The sequence below is a fragment of the Neomonachus schauinslandi genome, chromosome 13 (genome assembly GCF_002201575.2).
Source record: "Neomonachus schauinslandi chromosome 13, ASM220157v2, whole genome shotgun sequence".
NCBI lineage: Eukaryota > Metazoa > Chordata > Mammalia > Carnivora > Phocidae > Neomonachus > Neomonachus schauinslandi.
The window spans coordinates 11152861-11170274 of NC_058415.1; the positions used below are offsets into that span (position 1 = coordinate 11152861).

At 43.5% G+C, this 17414-nt stretch overlaps 1 protein-coding gene across 1 annotated transcript in view; it reads left to right on the forward strand.

Annotated features, from left to right (window-relative positions):
* Window positions 1-17414, forward strand: part of PGM5 (phosphoglucomutase 5) — a 200328-nt gene that overhangs the window by 137219 nt on the left and 45695 nt on the right. Inside the window, exons 8-9 of the mRNA XM_021694328.1 lie at window positions 9260-9395; window positions 13446-13629. Coding sequence (XP_021550003.1) covers window positions 9260-9395; window positions 13446-13629 — 320 coding nt within the window. The remainder of the gene's footprint in view (window positions 1-9259; window positions 9396-13445; window positions 13630-17414) is intronic.

A 17414-nucleotide genomic window follows, 5' to 3' on the forward strand; every position in this document is an offset into this window, starting at 1 on the left:
CATCACATAAAATCCTGTTCTTGGGGTCTCCCCGGTTCCAGTCACATTGACCCTTCAGTTCATCCCCCAGGCTGTTGAAAAGTGGCGAGGGAGGGTGAATGTGATGCCTGAGTGTGGAGCAGAAACAAAGGAGTGGGCCTCGGAGGCTGTGTCCACACTTACCAGGGCACTCTGGGACCGAGAATCCTGGGAAGTCACGGTCCGTAGCTAAGGGTTTCTTTGTCCACAGTGTCTACTAAGGGACTTCTAACAAGGGGGCCCATCCCTTGGTATTTAAGATGCAGCTCCTAAAATGGTGCTTGGAGGCTTCCCCACCTGCTCTCTACTAGTTGCTAGATGACCCCATGAGAACAAAGTGTAATGACTATGGAGTGACAGGTCCTCAGCCTTGTAGTGCAGACCGTAAACCACCAGAATGACTTCCAGTTCAGCTTATGACCTGTCAAGGGGCAGTTCTCAGGGAGTCGTGTTGTTTTCGTCAGTGCTGGTGACAAAGAAACAGGGTGGGACATAAGAGTTAGGAGGTCCCACTGTCCCTTATCTTCCTATGCTGTTGTGCTCACAAGGGAGAGTTATGTCAGCTGGCTGGCCACCATATTTTTAATGCTCTCACCTCCTCCGGGGTGGATGGCTTGACTGCCTTGGGGCACGTGTTAATGAAATCGTGCTAATACGTCTGATTTATTGAGTACCTCCTCAGTGATAGATACCATGCTTAGGGCCTCCTATACATTATTTCACAGAGACTTCTCCACAATGAAGTGAATTAGGGACCATAAGGGCCCCTCATTTTCCAGATAAAGTCATTGAGGCTTAGGGAAGAAGGTCAAGCCAATGGTCTAGGTAACACTGGCAGAGTCAGGATTCAAACCCAATCTCACTGGCTCCCCAGCACCCTACTGCCCCCGGTTCAGGCCAGGAAGAAGGGTCATTTCCTCCTCTGTGGTTACGCTTTCAGATGGGGATGGAGTGTACGCCGGGGGACTTGGGAGAATGGGTGTCATGTGAACAGCACCGGACCAGGAGTTGACAGATCTGGCTCCAATCTTGACTCCCCCTCTATGTGGTTGGACCACCTTACGCAGATTGCTTCACTTCTCTGGGCCTCAGTTTCCTCATTTATAAGATGAATATTCAGTGGGATGATCTGTAACATTTTTTTTCAATGTAACATTCCAGGTGGCTTCTCGCTATCTAGCTACTTTTAGTGAGGAGTGAATCCAGTAAATTAAATCAAGCTACATACTAAAGTTTCGCTCAGTCATTAATTTATTCACTCAACGAATATTTACTGCACACCTTCTATGAGCCAGGGCCAGGAGAGAGTGATGAGTAATTTCAGACACAGTCCTTTCCCTCATGGAGCTTATTGGGTGTTGCCATGGTCAGGATATTAGCCAAATGCCCTGCAGGATATTTGTGTCAAACACTTTCATCATGATCATCGTCATCATCATCATAATCATTATCATCATGAAATTTATTGCCACATAGTATTATTCATTGGGATTCATGTTGACCACAGCCCTGGATGAGCTACTTTGGTCAGTTACTGCCATCCTACCTTTCTGAGCTGACAGCTGGCTCTTATACACAGGATATATATATCCTGACCTGCTTATATACAGAATAAATTTGTTCTCCAGTTGATGAAAATTTTAGGGCATTTGTTTTTAAAAAGCATTTATTTGTAAGCATGGAAAAGTGGCGATTTTTCCATGAGCCTTGCTTTTTGGCAAGATTTAAAAAGCTGAACGTAAGCGATTTGAGACATGAAGAAACAAAACTCCAAAACCAACCTGTCACAATTCTATAGCATGTTTTCAAATCTCAGAATCACCTGCAATGGGTGTCTCCCAATTTTCCCTTCTAACTCTACTATTATAAAAAAGACAAATCCTTGTCTTGAGTGGATGAAAAGAGGACGGGGAGAATTTCACCGCCAACTAGTGGAAACTGCGTTTGTAAATGGAAGGATGAATTGATCTGAGAAGAGAAGCAAAGGGAAATCAGCAACTTTTCCTGACCGTCTTGTGTGCGAAGGAAGAAGTGCGCATTTGTGACCCCCATCTTCAGGAGGGTTGCCTTGGCTCCGGTCACCTGGGGCATTTTCTCTGTCGTCCTGCAGCCCCCAAGGACCACCGTGGTTCCTGGGCTTGCTGGTAGTAACGAAGTCCATCTGTGTCAGAGCCAAACTGCCCAGGTTTGAATCTTGTTTTCACCACTTCATTGCTGTGTGACCTCATACAAATGGTCTAACTATAGTCTCTTCTTTGTAAAAAGGAGCTATGCTGTTGTGTAAATTGGATAAAGGAATACAACGGGTGTATGAGATACTGAGTCTAGTGTCTGGTACCTTGCTGTTATCCTTCTAAGAATGGAATTTATCTCACTTTGTAATCCTCCCCCGAGAGCAAGTGCATATACCTCCTGTCACTTCTGGTTCCGGGAATGGTGATGCTACCATATGTGCTGAACATGCACGAATCCTAAAAACCATCAGGGACTGACTGGAGTGAGCAGCCCTTCTTTTTAGATGACCACCGATCCTGGGATGCCGGGGACTGAGAGGTTTTCTGGGGGGTGGGACATTTGCTGCTATAATCGGGAAGGTCCCAGGCAAACTGGGACGAGTTGGTTACCCCAAAGTTGGCAAAACCCTCGCAAGCTTTCCAGACAAAAAGGGCAGGGAGAGACCATAATCCTGATGCTGGTTCCAGCAAGAGCTACCCACCCCAAGCAGGGCCTGTGGCATCCACTGAACTAGAGACCAGAGGCCACTTTCATTTAGCACCAAATTTGGACAAAAAGAGGAAGAGGCCTAATTTGCTACTCCTAAGCAATCTGCCCCTAACATGGACCTATTTTGATTATTCTTCTCCGAAAGCAGTGGCCCTTAACCCCCGCTGCCCATGAGAATCACTTGAGGAACTTTAAAAAAAAATACCGATGCCCGTTCCCCATTGCCAAAAAAATCTCATTTTAATGGTCAGGAATGAGGCCTGTGCATTGGTATTTGGTATTTTTTATAAGTTCTTTAGGCGATTCTAATGCACAGCCTGGATTGAGAATCATAACCCCTGTTCCAGCTTGGGCCCTGCAAAAGGTGCACAATAATGTCTATTTTCCTAATTGACAAGTTCAGATGTTCCTGATCTGAGTCTCAGCTGAGATGACTTGATCTGTTAAGAACTTGTGTCATGTTTTATTGAGTTGATTTGCCCATGCTGGGATTTCCATTCGAAGAAAATCCCTTTGAGACTGAGTACGCTCTTTATTTCCCCCTTATCTTTCATGAGGCCACTAAACTTACTGGTGTACTTCCTAGCTGAAAGTCATATGGTTTTAAAACTTGAGAAAATTCAAAGCCGAATTTGGGTGGAGGGGAAGATAGGGATATTTCTGATGAGAAAAAAAATTGACCCTCTTTTTTGTACCTATTTTTGCTGGAGTCATGGTGGGAAAGAGCTGAGTGCCCTCTTTCTGGTATCCGGGTGGGAATGGCAGCTTCTCTAGGCTTTAGGCTGGGCTGGCCTGGATGAAGGAAGGCAAGGTGAAGGGTACTTTTGGGCTTTGAGAATATGGCTAAAAGCTCCTGGCAAGGTCCCCAACCAGGTGGCCAGGGTACCAGAGGAAGCAAGCTTCAAAAATTGTACTGGTATTATTCAATGCTAAAAAGAAATGAGCTATCAAGCCATGAAAATTCATGGAGGAACCTTAAATGCATATTACTAAGTGAAAGAAGCCAGACTGCAAAGATTCCATACTGTGTGAGTCCAACTATATGGTAGTCTGGAAAAGGCATAACTATGAAGATGGCAAAAATATTAGTAGTTTGCCATATTTGTCCAAGTCATTGACTGTACACCAAGAGTGAACCCTAGCATAAACTATGGACTTCGGGTGATAATCATGTGTCAGTGTAGGTTCAACAGTTATAACAAATGTCCCACTCTGCTGGGGAATGTTGATAGTGGGGGAAGTTGTATTTGTGTGAGGATAGGGAGTATAGGGGACTCCCCGTACTTTTCATTCCATTTTGCTGTGAAGCTAAAGGTAGGCTACACAATGAGCTTCCCCAGCCGCCCCCAAGGCCAATGTTGACAGCTCAGCTGCACACCTTCCCCATCCTCAACTCCTGTGAGTTACTAAAACCTTACAGGACATTCCTGATTCTAATCTCAAGACTTGTGAGACCCCGGGGGGGGCCGGGGGGGGGGGTCATATTCAGTCTCTATGCTCTAAAAAGCTGTTACTCAGAGGAAGAAATGGGATGATTGATAGGTTCAAAGTTTATCACCTGTTCATAAGTGGTAGCGATCCCTTTAATATCCCAACTAGCTCTTTGGTAAATGGAAATGAATGGCTTCAAATGTGAATTTCTACCCACCACCGAAAATGTCTTATAATGAAAAAACACATGTTTCTTCTGGAAATAGGGCAGAAGAAGAAGAAAACACCTGTGATTCTACCATTTCAGAGCTAACTATTGTTAGTGGTTAGGTGGTCCTCCTGTTGTTTACCTGTGCACACATATATATACATATCTACATATCTTTTGCTATAAAAGTATACTGAATATACTTCCTTGGTAAACTGATTTGTTCCATTTATGAAAACATCTAGACAAGCTTTTGGATGGATTTTCCACAATTATCCTGATGTTTAACGATTAGCATTTATTTTTCCAATTTTCCTCTCTTCTCTTAGCTATTTTAGTAAATGTTGTTTTGGTAAAGGTTAAAAAAAATAGAATAGCTGGGTCCAAAGCTGGGTGATACTTTAAGACTATTGATTATTTTTGCCAAATTATGCTATCAAACTGTACACATTTATACTAATACTTACTGGTACTGGTATTCTTCTTCCCCTAACTGACCTTTGCTAATTTGGCAGTCTCCAAATATTATCCCATTTTATGGATTTGACCACAGTGAGACTGAACATTTGTTCCAATGTTTTTAACTATTAATATTTTTCTCTTGAAAAATTGCTCATTTGTGCCGTTCTGCACAGTTTTCTATTGGGGTTTTTTCTTTCTCATTGACTCATAAAATATTTATAAACATGAAGTGTATTAGCCATGTAATATATAATGTGAACAGCTCTCCCCTCTGTTTTTACTGTTTATGGTGGGGTTTCAGAAAACCATTTTATACCTTTGTGTTTTCTGCATTTCTTGTTTAATTTACCTATCACTGATATGGCATTATAGTTCATTTGCTTTAAAGAATTATTAAAAAGAAGGTTGTATCCCCCAAACCCTCTCCAAAGCATACTATGAGCATCCAGGGGAAACGTGTAAATGCAACATCATCAGTGTCTCTATCCCCACCTCAGAAAGCTGTAAAGAGCACAATTTTATTAGATCATTATGGGCCCTTATGAATTTTGGCAGATGTTTAACTTGTAGGCAAATATATCCAAAGCCAACTCACAATCTACTGTGAAGTTGGCGACAAAGGGCGAGATTTTTTTTTTTTAAGTCCTGCTAAAAGAACTTACGTCTCTTCTACCACTAAATTATGACATCTTATTTCACAGAGTTAATAGCATCTAATGGTTCTATCTCCAGGTAATGTAATCCAGCTGGAAATGCAAAGGTATGTGAAGCCCATGTTTTAAAACAGAAGAGTATTTTTCTCTAGCCAGTAAATAAAAGTGATTTCTCAGCTATAAAAGGACAAAAGGTTTTGAAATTATCCCCTCGGGCAGGGTTTCCTAGACTTGTTTTTTTGGCATTTAGCCATGGAGCCAGCCCAGCATCTTCCAAACTTCTTCCATTTTTGTAGCAGTGTGAAGAGCTCGCTGGATAAGATGAGCGTCACCCCTGGTGTGATGATTAATGCCTGGGGTCCTCTCAACCTAGAGGCAGTGGCAACCAGATGTCTAAAAGTGTCATCACCAGATCATTGATCAGCACAGAGGAAGAACCAAAAACTGATTGTTTTCCCTTTTAAATATCTTCACTGCTCTCTCAAGGTTGTATGTTTCCTTTTTGAGGAAAAGCATGTAACACTTAACACCATAAATGTGACAAGAGCAAATGACTCATAGCTTCATTGAGAAGTTGTCAAAAATGTTGAACTTAACTAAAGTATTATTCATCCCATTTCCAAGGTTTAAATAGCTTTGTGACATCGGGTCTCCCTTTTTGATTTTCTATGTATGTTTCATAGCCCTGAAACTGAAGAGTGCTCTTGTCCATTCTCATTGCTCTATTGCAAGAAGCGATGGTCCAGCCCCTGGTCCCAGTCCCCTTTCTTACGATATGGTTATTGCTAGTGTCAGAGGATAACATTATATGAATAACTGAGAACAATCTGCCTTAAAGTGTGTCTTAAGGAATTAGCACCATGTTGGTGCATTGTGTGAATTACCAATGATAAGATTAACAGCAACAACAATCACTTGTGACATCCCAGTCAGTGCTCTAAATACCTAGGCATGTGTAATCACTTCACCCTGACAGTAACTCTGTGGGGTGGGAGTCATCGTTGTCCCTATGCTGTAGATGAGAACAGCCAGTCACACAAAGGGAAGTGGTTGAGCCAGCACTTGAACATGAGGAAACTGACTCAAGAGCCTGCCCTCTGGACTTGATTAAATTGGTAGGACAACTCCACAAGATTGGTGACGGTATCCTCATTTTACAGATGAGAAGTTGAGGCTCGGAAAGGTTAATAACTTTGCAACAACTTCTCACACATGTGGGAAGTAGCAGGAGTTTGGTTTCAAACCCTCATTCCAAAGCCTTCCCATGCTTTTCCCGTTACACCATGTTCCTTACGCTGCTACATGTGCCTTGTATTCAGGGCTCTATTCATTTTGGAGAGAGCTTAGAGTTGGCAATAGACAGGTGCTTAAGTGGGCCTCTTGCACTTCCTTCTGGTTCTTTTTTGCTCAGAAACCTACCTGTTCAGCTGGCATTCGTCATTTGTGTGAATGCCATGATATGAACTGCCTCTCCTTCTATGGAGTAGCTGTAGGATTAGGCTTCCCAGTTTCCCAGGTTATTCCTGCATCGGGAACTTTGTGGTTGCTGTCCCTTGGCTTGGAAAACTTTGTCCCCACATCTCAGAGTGGCCAACTCCTTCTCATGTGTCAGCTCAGATGTCATCGTGATCTGACGACCTATATTCATTTCCTGAGGCTGCCATAACATATTACCATAAACTGAGTGGCTTAAAACAACAGAAATTTATTCTCTCATAGTCCTGGATGCCAGAAGTCCAAAATCAAGGTGTTGGCAGGGTCATCCTTCCTCTGAAGGCTCTAGGGGAGAATATTTCCTTGCCTCTTTCAACTTCAGGTGGCTCCATATGTTCCCTCCCTGGTGGCAGCATAATTCCAATCTCTCTTTTTTTTTTATAATTTTTTTTATTATGTTATGTTAGTCACCCAACAGCACATCATTAGTTTTTTTTTTTTTTTTTTTTTTTTTAAAGATTTTATTTATTTATTTGCGAGAGAGAATTAGAGACAGAGAGCACAAGAGGGAGGAGGGTCAGAGGGAGAAGCAGACTCCCGGCTGAGCAGGGAGCCCGATGCGGGACTCGATCCCGGGACTCCAGGATCATGACCTGAGCCGAAGGCAGTCGCTTAACCAACTGAGCCACCCAGGCGCCCCACATCATTAGTTTTTGATGTAATGTTCCATGATTCATTGTTTGCGTATATCACCCATTGCTCCATGCAATATGTGCCCTCCTTAATACTCATCACCGGGCTCACCCATCCCCCCACCCCCCTCCCCTCTAAAACCCTCAGTTTGATTCCCGGAGTCATAGTCTCTCATGGTTCATCTCCGCCTCTGATTCCCCTACCCTTCATTTTTTCCTTCCTTCTCCTAATGTCCTCCATGCTATTCCTTATGTTCCACAAATAAGTGAAACCATATGATAATTGTCTTTCTCTGTTTGTCTTATTTCACTTAGCATAATCCCCTCCAGTTCCATCCATGTCGATGCAAAAGTTGGATATTCATCCTTTCTGATGGCTGAGTAATATTCCATTGTATATATGGACCACATCTTCTTTATCCACTCGTCTGTTGAAGGGTATCTCGGCTCCTTCCACAGCTTCGCTATTGTGGACTGCTGCAGTGCATGTGGCCCTTCTTTTCCCTACATCTCTATCTTCAGAGTAAATACCCAGTAGTGCAATTGCTGGGTCATAGGGCAGCTCTATTTTTAACTTTTTGAGGAAACTCCACACTGTTTTCCAAAGTGGCTGTACCAACTTGCATTCCCACCAACAGTGTAAGAGGGTTCCCCTTTCTCCACAACCTCTCCAACATTTGTTGTTTCTTGCCTTGTCAATTTTTGCCATTCTAATTTTGGTGTAAGGTGGTATCTCAATGTGGTTTTGATTTGAATTCCCCTGATGGCTAATGATGTTGAACATTTTTTCATGTGTCTGTTAGCCATTTGTATGTCTTTTTTGGAGAAGAGTCTGTTCATGTCTTCTGACCATTTTTTGACTTGATTATTTGTTTTTTGGGTGTTGAGTTTGAGAAGTTCTTTACATAGCCTGCTCCTTTGTATTTCTCCTCTCTGTGTCTTCTCCTCTCCTTCGAAAAACACTTGTCATTGGATTTAAGGTCCACCTGGATAACCCAGGATGATCTCATCTCAAGGTCCTTAATTCTGTTGGCAAGACTGTTTCCCCAAATAAGGTCACATTCACAGGATCTGGGTGAGCATATCTTTTGGGAAAGCCACCACTAACCCTCCTGTAGATAAATTACACTACACTCTAAGTAATAGAGTTTTTGCTGCTGTCATACTCCGTGAATTTTTTGCATAGCCCTTGTCCTTATTTAATGCATCTTGTTCTCTCATCTACTTTTCCATTGCCTGTCCCTACCTACTTGAATTCAAGCTTATGAATAAAGAGCTGTCTTGTTCCCTGCTGTATCCCTAGCACCTAGACCAGTGTTTGGTATATTGTAAGGATCACCAAATTACTGAATGAATGAATGATGGCGTTGGGCAAATGTGATGTCACCTTGGCTCTTTGGTACTTTCCACAACTTCCAGGATTGTATTTTATTTTTTGATGTTATTTTATGTTATTTGAATTTCAGTTGGGTTTTTTTTTTGGAAATGCAAGTATATGATGGGACATGTATTTATCACGATGGATAAATATATCCAACCATTTCAACATTCAATTGCTAACTGGTCTTCATAGTTCATTTAGCTTTTACTTTTCCCCTAGGAACAATTCCTCAGCAGAATACTTCTTTCTTCCTTAGGCTCCGATCACCTCCGGGAAAAAGATGGCCTCTGGGCTGTCTTGGTCTGGCTTTCCATATTGGCTGCCCGGAAGCAGAGTGTGGAGGAAATCGTCCGAGATCACTGGGCCAAATTTGGCCGCCACTATTATTGCAGGTGAGAAGGGTAGGGACCCTGGGGAACTGCTCTTAAAGGAAAGTGGTGGGCTAGAACCTTAAGAAGGAGGCAGCTTTCAGGACGGTCTGAGGAACACAGGGGCTGGAGCCCCTGATAGGTGTTTGGAGGTCCTGTCAAGGACCTCCAAACTGGAAGGCATAAATTTCCCCTCCCCTGGTGACATTCCTCTGTGATCTTTTCATCCATGCCTATAAGGTGGGCAGCCATTCCAAGGGGGACTCTGAACTGCGGAACCTTGAAAGTCCTTTAGTGCCCATGACAGTTTTATAGTCCAATCGGGGGCTCTCCTTGTTAGTTCTCCACCCATAATTATCAAGGGAGGGAGGCAGAGGCAAAGCTGTGACAGGTCGGACTGCTTTTGTAATCCTCTCCTTCCCTCTGTCTTACTTGCCTGCTAACGGTCCAGCAATGTCTAAGGTGCCCTCTGAAGGGGCCATATGGTTCAGGAGCCCCACCTTTTGCTAAAGTGTTGTCCCTATGAAAGGAGATACAGAAGAGGGAACTGTTACCCTGGGAGGGAGGAAGGGCAAAGGCCAGTGGCTAAGAGCTCAGGGTTGGGGGGCTCTATATCACTTTCCTGTTTTTGAAATAAGTGAGGGGGCAGAGTCTTTTGGCTGCCTGGTTGCCTGCTAGATATGTGTACCTAGATATGATAGGTTTGTGTTCCTGGTACCAAGCCATGGTCTTGGGGAGCAGTGATAGGCAAGGATGTTAACTGTGGAGAACCTGGGGATCTGGCAACGGAATCCTTGGGTATCCTCAGAGACTCTCTCTGTTTGGAAAACAGAAATTGTGGCTCCTTTGCTTTGTTTATGAATAGTTAACTACTTTGGGTGTTTGGTTATGTTTTAAGAGCCTAAGGAACAGAAAGAAAGCCTTAGACTTCCCTTATAAGGTGATTGTTTCTTCTCTTAAGAAGTCGTTTACTTAGATAAATATCAGAGAATAAGAAAGCCCGTGATAGGATTCATTACTGTCAAAAAGATTGCAGTGCTCTGGGAAATGTTGACAGTGCCCTAATAGTCTTTTCTCCGGTTTAGTCAAGAAGGCAGAGGTTGTTAACTGCCTGAAAACCACCTCAAATGATTCCTTTTTTTTTTTTTTTCTTTTAAAGATTTTATTTATTTATTTGACAGACAGAGAGAGACAGGGAGAAAGGGAACATAAGCAGGGGGAGTGGGAGAGGGAGAAGCAAGCTCCCCACTGAGCAGGGAGCCCGATGCGGGGCTCGATCCTAGGACCCTGGGATCATGACCTGAGCCCAAGGCAGATGCTTAACCGACTGAGCCACCCAGGCGCCCCTCAAATGATTCCTTGTATCATAAAATATTCTCAAGGCAGGTGGGCATTTGTTTTACTTACTAGTAGTTATTTTTTTAAAGATTTTATTTATTTATTTGACAGAGGGAGAGCACAAGTAGGGGGAGCAGCAGAGGAAGAGGGAGAAGCAGGCTCCTGGCTGAGCAGGGAGACCGATGCGGGGCTCGATCCCAGGAACCTGGGATCATGACCTGAGCCAAAGGCAGACGCTCAATGACTGAGCCACCCAGGTGCCCCTACTTACTAGTATTTCTAACTAGTGCCAAAATATCCTGATTCTTGTGGGCCTTTTTGGCATACCAGGGAAGTAACTGGCACAACAAAACTTTCTATTGCACGAAGCCGTTCCAAAAAAGTCCAACCTGATAAAATATGTTATGATTGCCAACCTCTGGCTTAGTGAGATCACTTTGAGTTAGGGATGTGTTCCTCATAATTTGTGCAATGATTATCTAGCTTTCTGCCAGTGTTTTGAAGACGTGGTGTTATGATAAGTGTATTTCTAATATAGTTCATTTTTTTTTGTGTGGCCAAGAGCTTACATGATAATTACATTTTTCATAACAAATACCATATTAGAGAATATAATGCAATGGAGATTTAAATTCTTGTAGAACATTGACTTATGTTTCAGATTTCTGTCCAAAGAGATCCCAGAGATAAAGAAAAAGGGAGGAGGGAATAGGTAGGATGAAAGGTAAACACTTTTTTTTCCCAGCCTCCAGCAGATATAGGTTGAGAGATCCTTGTGGAATAAAATGACTTCTAGCCTGTTCTTTTTGGTGGGGAGGAGATAATTACAGTTTTGTTTGACTTATTTCTGAGCCTGAAGTTGTGTCTGGGAACCCAGATGATTTTCCTTGTGTGAGTGGACCCCAGAAGGTACTCTCCATTGAAAGATTTCCTCCCTTGAAAGTGTTGTGGTGGTCAGAGGGGGTGGTTTGCGGTAGCGAAGGGGGGGCCGTCCCAGAGTCTGCTTGTGTATGAAGATGAGCATTTGGGCAGGCTGGTATGACCACCTCAGTCATAGACCGAATGTGAACTGTCCCCTTAGTGGATTTTCTCAACCTCTGAATCTCTTTCAGTGCCCCTTGGTATCCTAATAAACCCTCTATCTCATCCTCCTGCCCCTCTCTGCTTGGTTGGGTCTTGATCTTCCCCCAGAATGCTATCTTTAAACAGAATTTAGGCTTAGAACACATCCACTGCTGAGAATGTTCTGAGACAGTTCCCAGTTGTTTTGTTTCTGAGGCTGGGGAGGGCACATCTGTGTAGGAGGGAGAGATTACAAGACGGAGATACAGGGACAGGGGACCCACTGCTAGAAATGGCATCATTCCATGTTTTCCATTTTGGCTAAAACCCCGATGTTTACTCAAAGTCTTAAAAGATCTTGGGTGAAGAAAAAGTAACAGTGATTCAAGTCTTCCTTCTTTCAGCTGGCTGGGAACTCACATCTTGTTCCTGTGTCACACAGAGTACAGTGTGAGATCCCATCAGAGCCATGTGGGCACAGCTGCCCCTTGAGGGCTTCCTTCTTAAACAGACCCCCTTGGGTGTGCCATTTGGTTTTGGTCAAGACTATCTGACACTGGGGAAGACTCTACGGTTTCCTTATGGTAGTGACTAAGAATAAAATAAATTAATAGTTTTAAGCAACGGTGTCTGGCATTGGGCCAACTACTTGATATGCATTATGGTATTTAAACCCTACAACAACAAATGAGATAGGTGTTATTTTTAGTCTTTTTTTTCCTATTCACCTCCCAGCCCCATTGTTACATTTGATGTTCTTGGCTAGGAGGACTTTTTTTTAATGGAACAATTGTGGTATTTCTTCCAAGTTTCCAAGAGAGTTTTATGGTACGTTGATGTCCCTTCCTCCTTCTCTCTTCACCTCCCTTGATTTCCTCTCTCTCCTTCCTTCCTCCCTCCCTTCTCTTCCTCCCATCTTTCATCCCACTGCTTGACAGACACTTACTAGAAGCAGCAGAGAACAAAACAGATAAGGTCTCTGCCCTCCTGGAGCTTGTGGTTCGTGTGGGCAAAAGCAGATAAGAAATAAGTAAACAAATACACCAAGTCAATACAGATCGGGATGATTACTACAAGAAAATATCAACAGTGATGTGAGAGAGGGAGAGATAGAGGGAAGTATCTTGAATGGATGGTCGGAGAAGGTCACTTTCTGGAGGTGACACTAAGTTGGAAAAGTGATGGAGGAGAATGTGTCAGGTATTCGAATGGTCGGGGGAAGAATATACCAGGTTGAGGGAACAGACAGCAACGGCAAAGGCCGAAAGGCAGGACAGGGCAAAGTGTCTCTGGGCACTGGAAAGGAAGCCCCTATGGCTGGAGCACGGGAACAAGGGCGAGAGTGGGACAAAGTCAAGGGGGTGGATGGGGTCGGATCCCACAGCACCTTATGGCCTATGGCTACAGTCTTGTTCTCAATGTGATGGGCACTTGGGGAGGGATTTAAAAGAAAGGACATGACTTGATGTGATTTTTACAACATCACTCAGGCTCCTGTATAGGGCCTGGGTTATATGGGCCAGGTAGAAGAGCGTGGGGACCAGTTGGGGAGCTTTTCTGTGCCATTCTTCCAGGAAAACAAAACCAGTGATTAGATGACCTTGAGAGGTCTACCCCGTTGCTGGGTCTCTGATTAGGTTTGTCTTCACCCTGTGTCCTGCCTTCCCTCACCAGGTTTGACTATGAGGGGCTAGAGCCCAAGACAACATATTACATCATGAGGGACCTGGAGGCCCTGGTCACGGACAAGTCCTTCATCGGCCAGCAGTTCGCCGTGGGAAACCACGTCTACAGTGTGGCAAAAACAGACTGCTTTGAATATGTGGACCCCGTGGATGGCACGGTGACCAAGAAACAGGTACTTGCTAGGAAATCACCAGAATGGGCAAAGCCAGGGGCCAAAGTGTCTGACGGCTGGAGAGTTCTGTAGGGCTGCTCTGCTCTGAGTGCTTCATTAGACATACGAGAGCCTGCAGCCAGGAGAGAAGAAAGCCCTTGGTGAGGGTTACCTACCTAGTTAATTCATGGCAGAGGGTGCATTTGAACACAGCGTCCTGTCTGTCCAGTATTCTTTCTGCTTGTAACTGACAGGCTAATATGGCACATAGATAGACACCCAATATTTCCTTCTGAAATGTCTGCAGCCTGAGGGCTCATTGCAGATTCAGAAAAGGTTCCCAGGGCAAGATACTGCTTTTCCTTGGCACCCCTGTCAAGTGCAGGTGTGTTTCCCCTTTTATGACTGTATGTCATTGAGAATGATAGGAGCGTACCCAGATGGGTTTGTAGGAGAAGAAACAGTGGGAAAATTTGTCCCACAAAACCCAAAAGGAAGATTTATGGTGGAGAATGATTACAAAAGGTCAGTGGCAAAATCAACAACTTTTGTCATGGTCTCATCTTTGCGAATTGTGTAAGAAAAGTTGAAAGCTACTACAAGTATTTTTTCTTCTCAGTTTGTGTGTTTATTGGCTGTGGCAAAAACTGACCACTCTAGGAGCACATTTCAACATTTACAGTTCAAATAAGACACTGAGTAATGTTAAGAAAAGTTCCATTCTAAAATCCCCAGATTCTTATCTTCTGGTACACTCTTCACCAAGAACAGACAACAAAATACATCAGAAGCTGTAGGATTCCAGGGACTAGATGTAATGGTAGTTACTGATCTTTTTATTTTGACTAATATTTTACACATAGTCTTTCTCTTGGGGTCCCCGACTTGTAGATGTTCTAAAGCCCGGAGCCCTCCTATTACTTTCTTGGTATTCTCCCTCTGGTCTGCTGAGTTTCATGATGGTCTTTCACCTCAGTCAGAATGTCATTAGTCTTTCATTCTAGAAAGCCTTCCATGGCTGGACAAATTGATGACTGCTTTATTTTGGGAAGGTGTAGGGTCGTTGATATAAGAGTGGTTAAGAAGTTTGAAGAGCCAGGGCGTGCCTGGGTGGCTCAGTTGGTTAAGCATCTGCCTTTGGCTCAGGTCATGATCCCAGGGTCCTGGGATTGAGCCCTGCGTCAGGAGTCTGCTTCTCCCTCTGCCTGCCTGCTTGTGCTCTCTCTCTCTCTCTCTCAAATAATAAATAATCTTTTTTAAAAAGTTAAAAAAAAAAGAAGTTTGAAGACTCAGAAGCACATCCTCTCCCTGCCCCACTTACCAGTTATTTGACTTCAGGAAAGATGCCTGATTTCCTTGAGCCACAGTTCCTTCCTCATTTGTAGCACATCTATCTCACAGAGCTGTTTTAGAAAGGCAATGAAACAAAAGACACAAAAGCTCCCAGCGATCCTTTACACAGGGAGTACACACTACGTTTTTGGTAGTTGCGTTTTGTTTCCCACGAGGATGCTTTTTTGTAGATGAGATTGAATCCTTTCCAAAATAACACTAGTGAATTTTGGAGATGTGAAGTCGGGAGCTCAGCACGTGGCATCTCAGAGCCTCGATGCCGCAGATGAATCTTTTTCAACTCTGTACCATATTCCTACTTCCATTTTGTAAAGGAACATCAGAACAAACATTTTGTAAATCCAAGGCTCATAAAATATGTGCTTTCTAAATTATTCTTGGGAGGTTTTTGTTCCCTGGTGGGGAAGGCTTGAAAACCATTCCTTGAAAAGATTATCTAGTCAGTGCTGGGTTCTGGACTCTGTCTGCTCCTGAGAAGCTTGTCTGTTGAGCTAATTTGTTTTGTTGTTAAATCCACTAATACTCTACCTTGTTTCTTCCCCAATGCACTCATCATTCGTATCCTTTTTTTCTTGGCTCTTTTAACAGTTCACATCAGGCTAACTCCACAGCTAGATCTCAAGTTCAGACATCTATTTATTCCACGTCCCCTCCCCTGCAACCCTCAATATTGGTTTCCATTTTTACTCTGGAACTTATTATTTTTTTCTTTCCATACCCTTTCATATTAGCTCACATGTGGCCATAAATAGTAAATGCTATCAGGAGCTGCTCTGGGGAGTTTCTTTAGCAACAAAGGAAGATTGTTGTTCATTTTCCCAGATTCTAAGACCCAAGTGACAGTTTATTAGCTGGTGGTCCTGAGTCACCCTGGAGCTTCTCCGCTGCTCTGGGTTTGGCTCACTGAGGATTTGGGGAGGCAGTTAACACTCAGCGGCATCCTCATTGTCAGCGAGTCATGTATGGTTCTTGCAATTGGTCCTGTTGGCACAGAGGGAGAGTTCCTGCATTGTGGGGCTGTTGGTAAACTTCCACCACCGAGGCCCACATCTCAGCGCCCCCTGAGAAGTCAGAAGTCATCAGCACTTGGTTCCAGGGATGGTTGAGTCTGGGCACACTTCATGTGACATTGTTGCAAAGCAAGCACCATCTATCTACTCCTAAAAGACATATTTGAATTTAAATGAACATGTATTATTTTTAAATAGCCATAAAGCACTTTGGCACATTCATTCAATAGATATTTCTGGAGAGCCCACTAAATGCATAGTAATTGGTTTTTGTCATGGGACATTATGGGGTTTTGTTTGTTTGTTTGTTTTAGAGAGGGAGAAGGGGAGCCGAGGGGCAGAGAGAGAGAGAATCTTAAGCCCAGCATGGAGCCCAACGTGGGGCTCGATCTCATGACCCTGAAATCATGACCTGAGCTGAACTCATGAATTGGACACTTAACTGACTGAGCCACCCAGGCACCCCTGGAGCAGTTTTTTTAATATAAATGTATAACAGCTTTATCGAGATATCATTCTCACACCATCCAATTTACCCACGTCAGGTGTAGAATTCAGTGGTTTGTAGTATATTTATACAATTGTACCATCATTACCACAATCAGTTGTAGAACATTTTTGTCACCCCCAAAAGCAACTTGTACTTGTGAGCGATAATCTCCATTTCCAACCCTGGCAATCCCTGACCTACCTTCTGTCTCTCTGGATTTGCCTATTCTGGATATTTCACATAAATGGGACCATACACTATGTCGTCTTTTGTGACTGGCTTCTTTCACTAAGCAGAGTGTTTCTAGGGTTCATCAATGTGGTACCATGTATCAGTATTTCATTCTTTCTTATTGGCAAATAATGTCCCGTTGTGTGGATAGACCACATGTTGTTTGTCCATTCTTCAGCTGATGGACATTTGGGCTGTTTCCACTTTTTTTTTTAAGATGCATTTATCTTAGAGAAAGAGAGCATCCACAAGTGGGGGTAGGGACAAAGGGAGAGGGAGAGAGATAATCCTGAAGCAGGCTCCCCACTGAGCATGGAACCCTACACGGGGCTCCATCCCAGGACCCTGAGATCATGACCTGAGCGGAAACCAAGAGTTGGCCGCTTAACTGACTGAGCCACCCAGGTGCCCCGAGCTGTTTCCACTCTTTGACTATTATGAATAGTGCTGCTGTGAATATTCACGTAAAGCTTTTGTGCAAACATAGAGTTTCTGTTATCGTGGCTGTGTAGCTAGGAGTGGAATTGCTAGGTCAAATGGTGACTCTAGGTCTAACCTTCCAAGAAACAGCCGTATGGTCTTCAGAAGCAATTGTACTGCTTTCCGTCCCCCCCCCAGCAGTATGTGAGGTTCCAGTTTCTGTACGCTTTTGCCAACCTTTGTTATTATCTGTCTTTTTGGTTAGAGAATACTGTAATTTAAAATAATCTACTAAATTATAT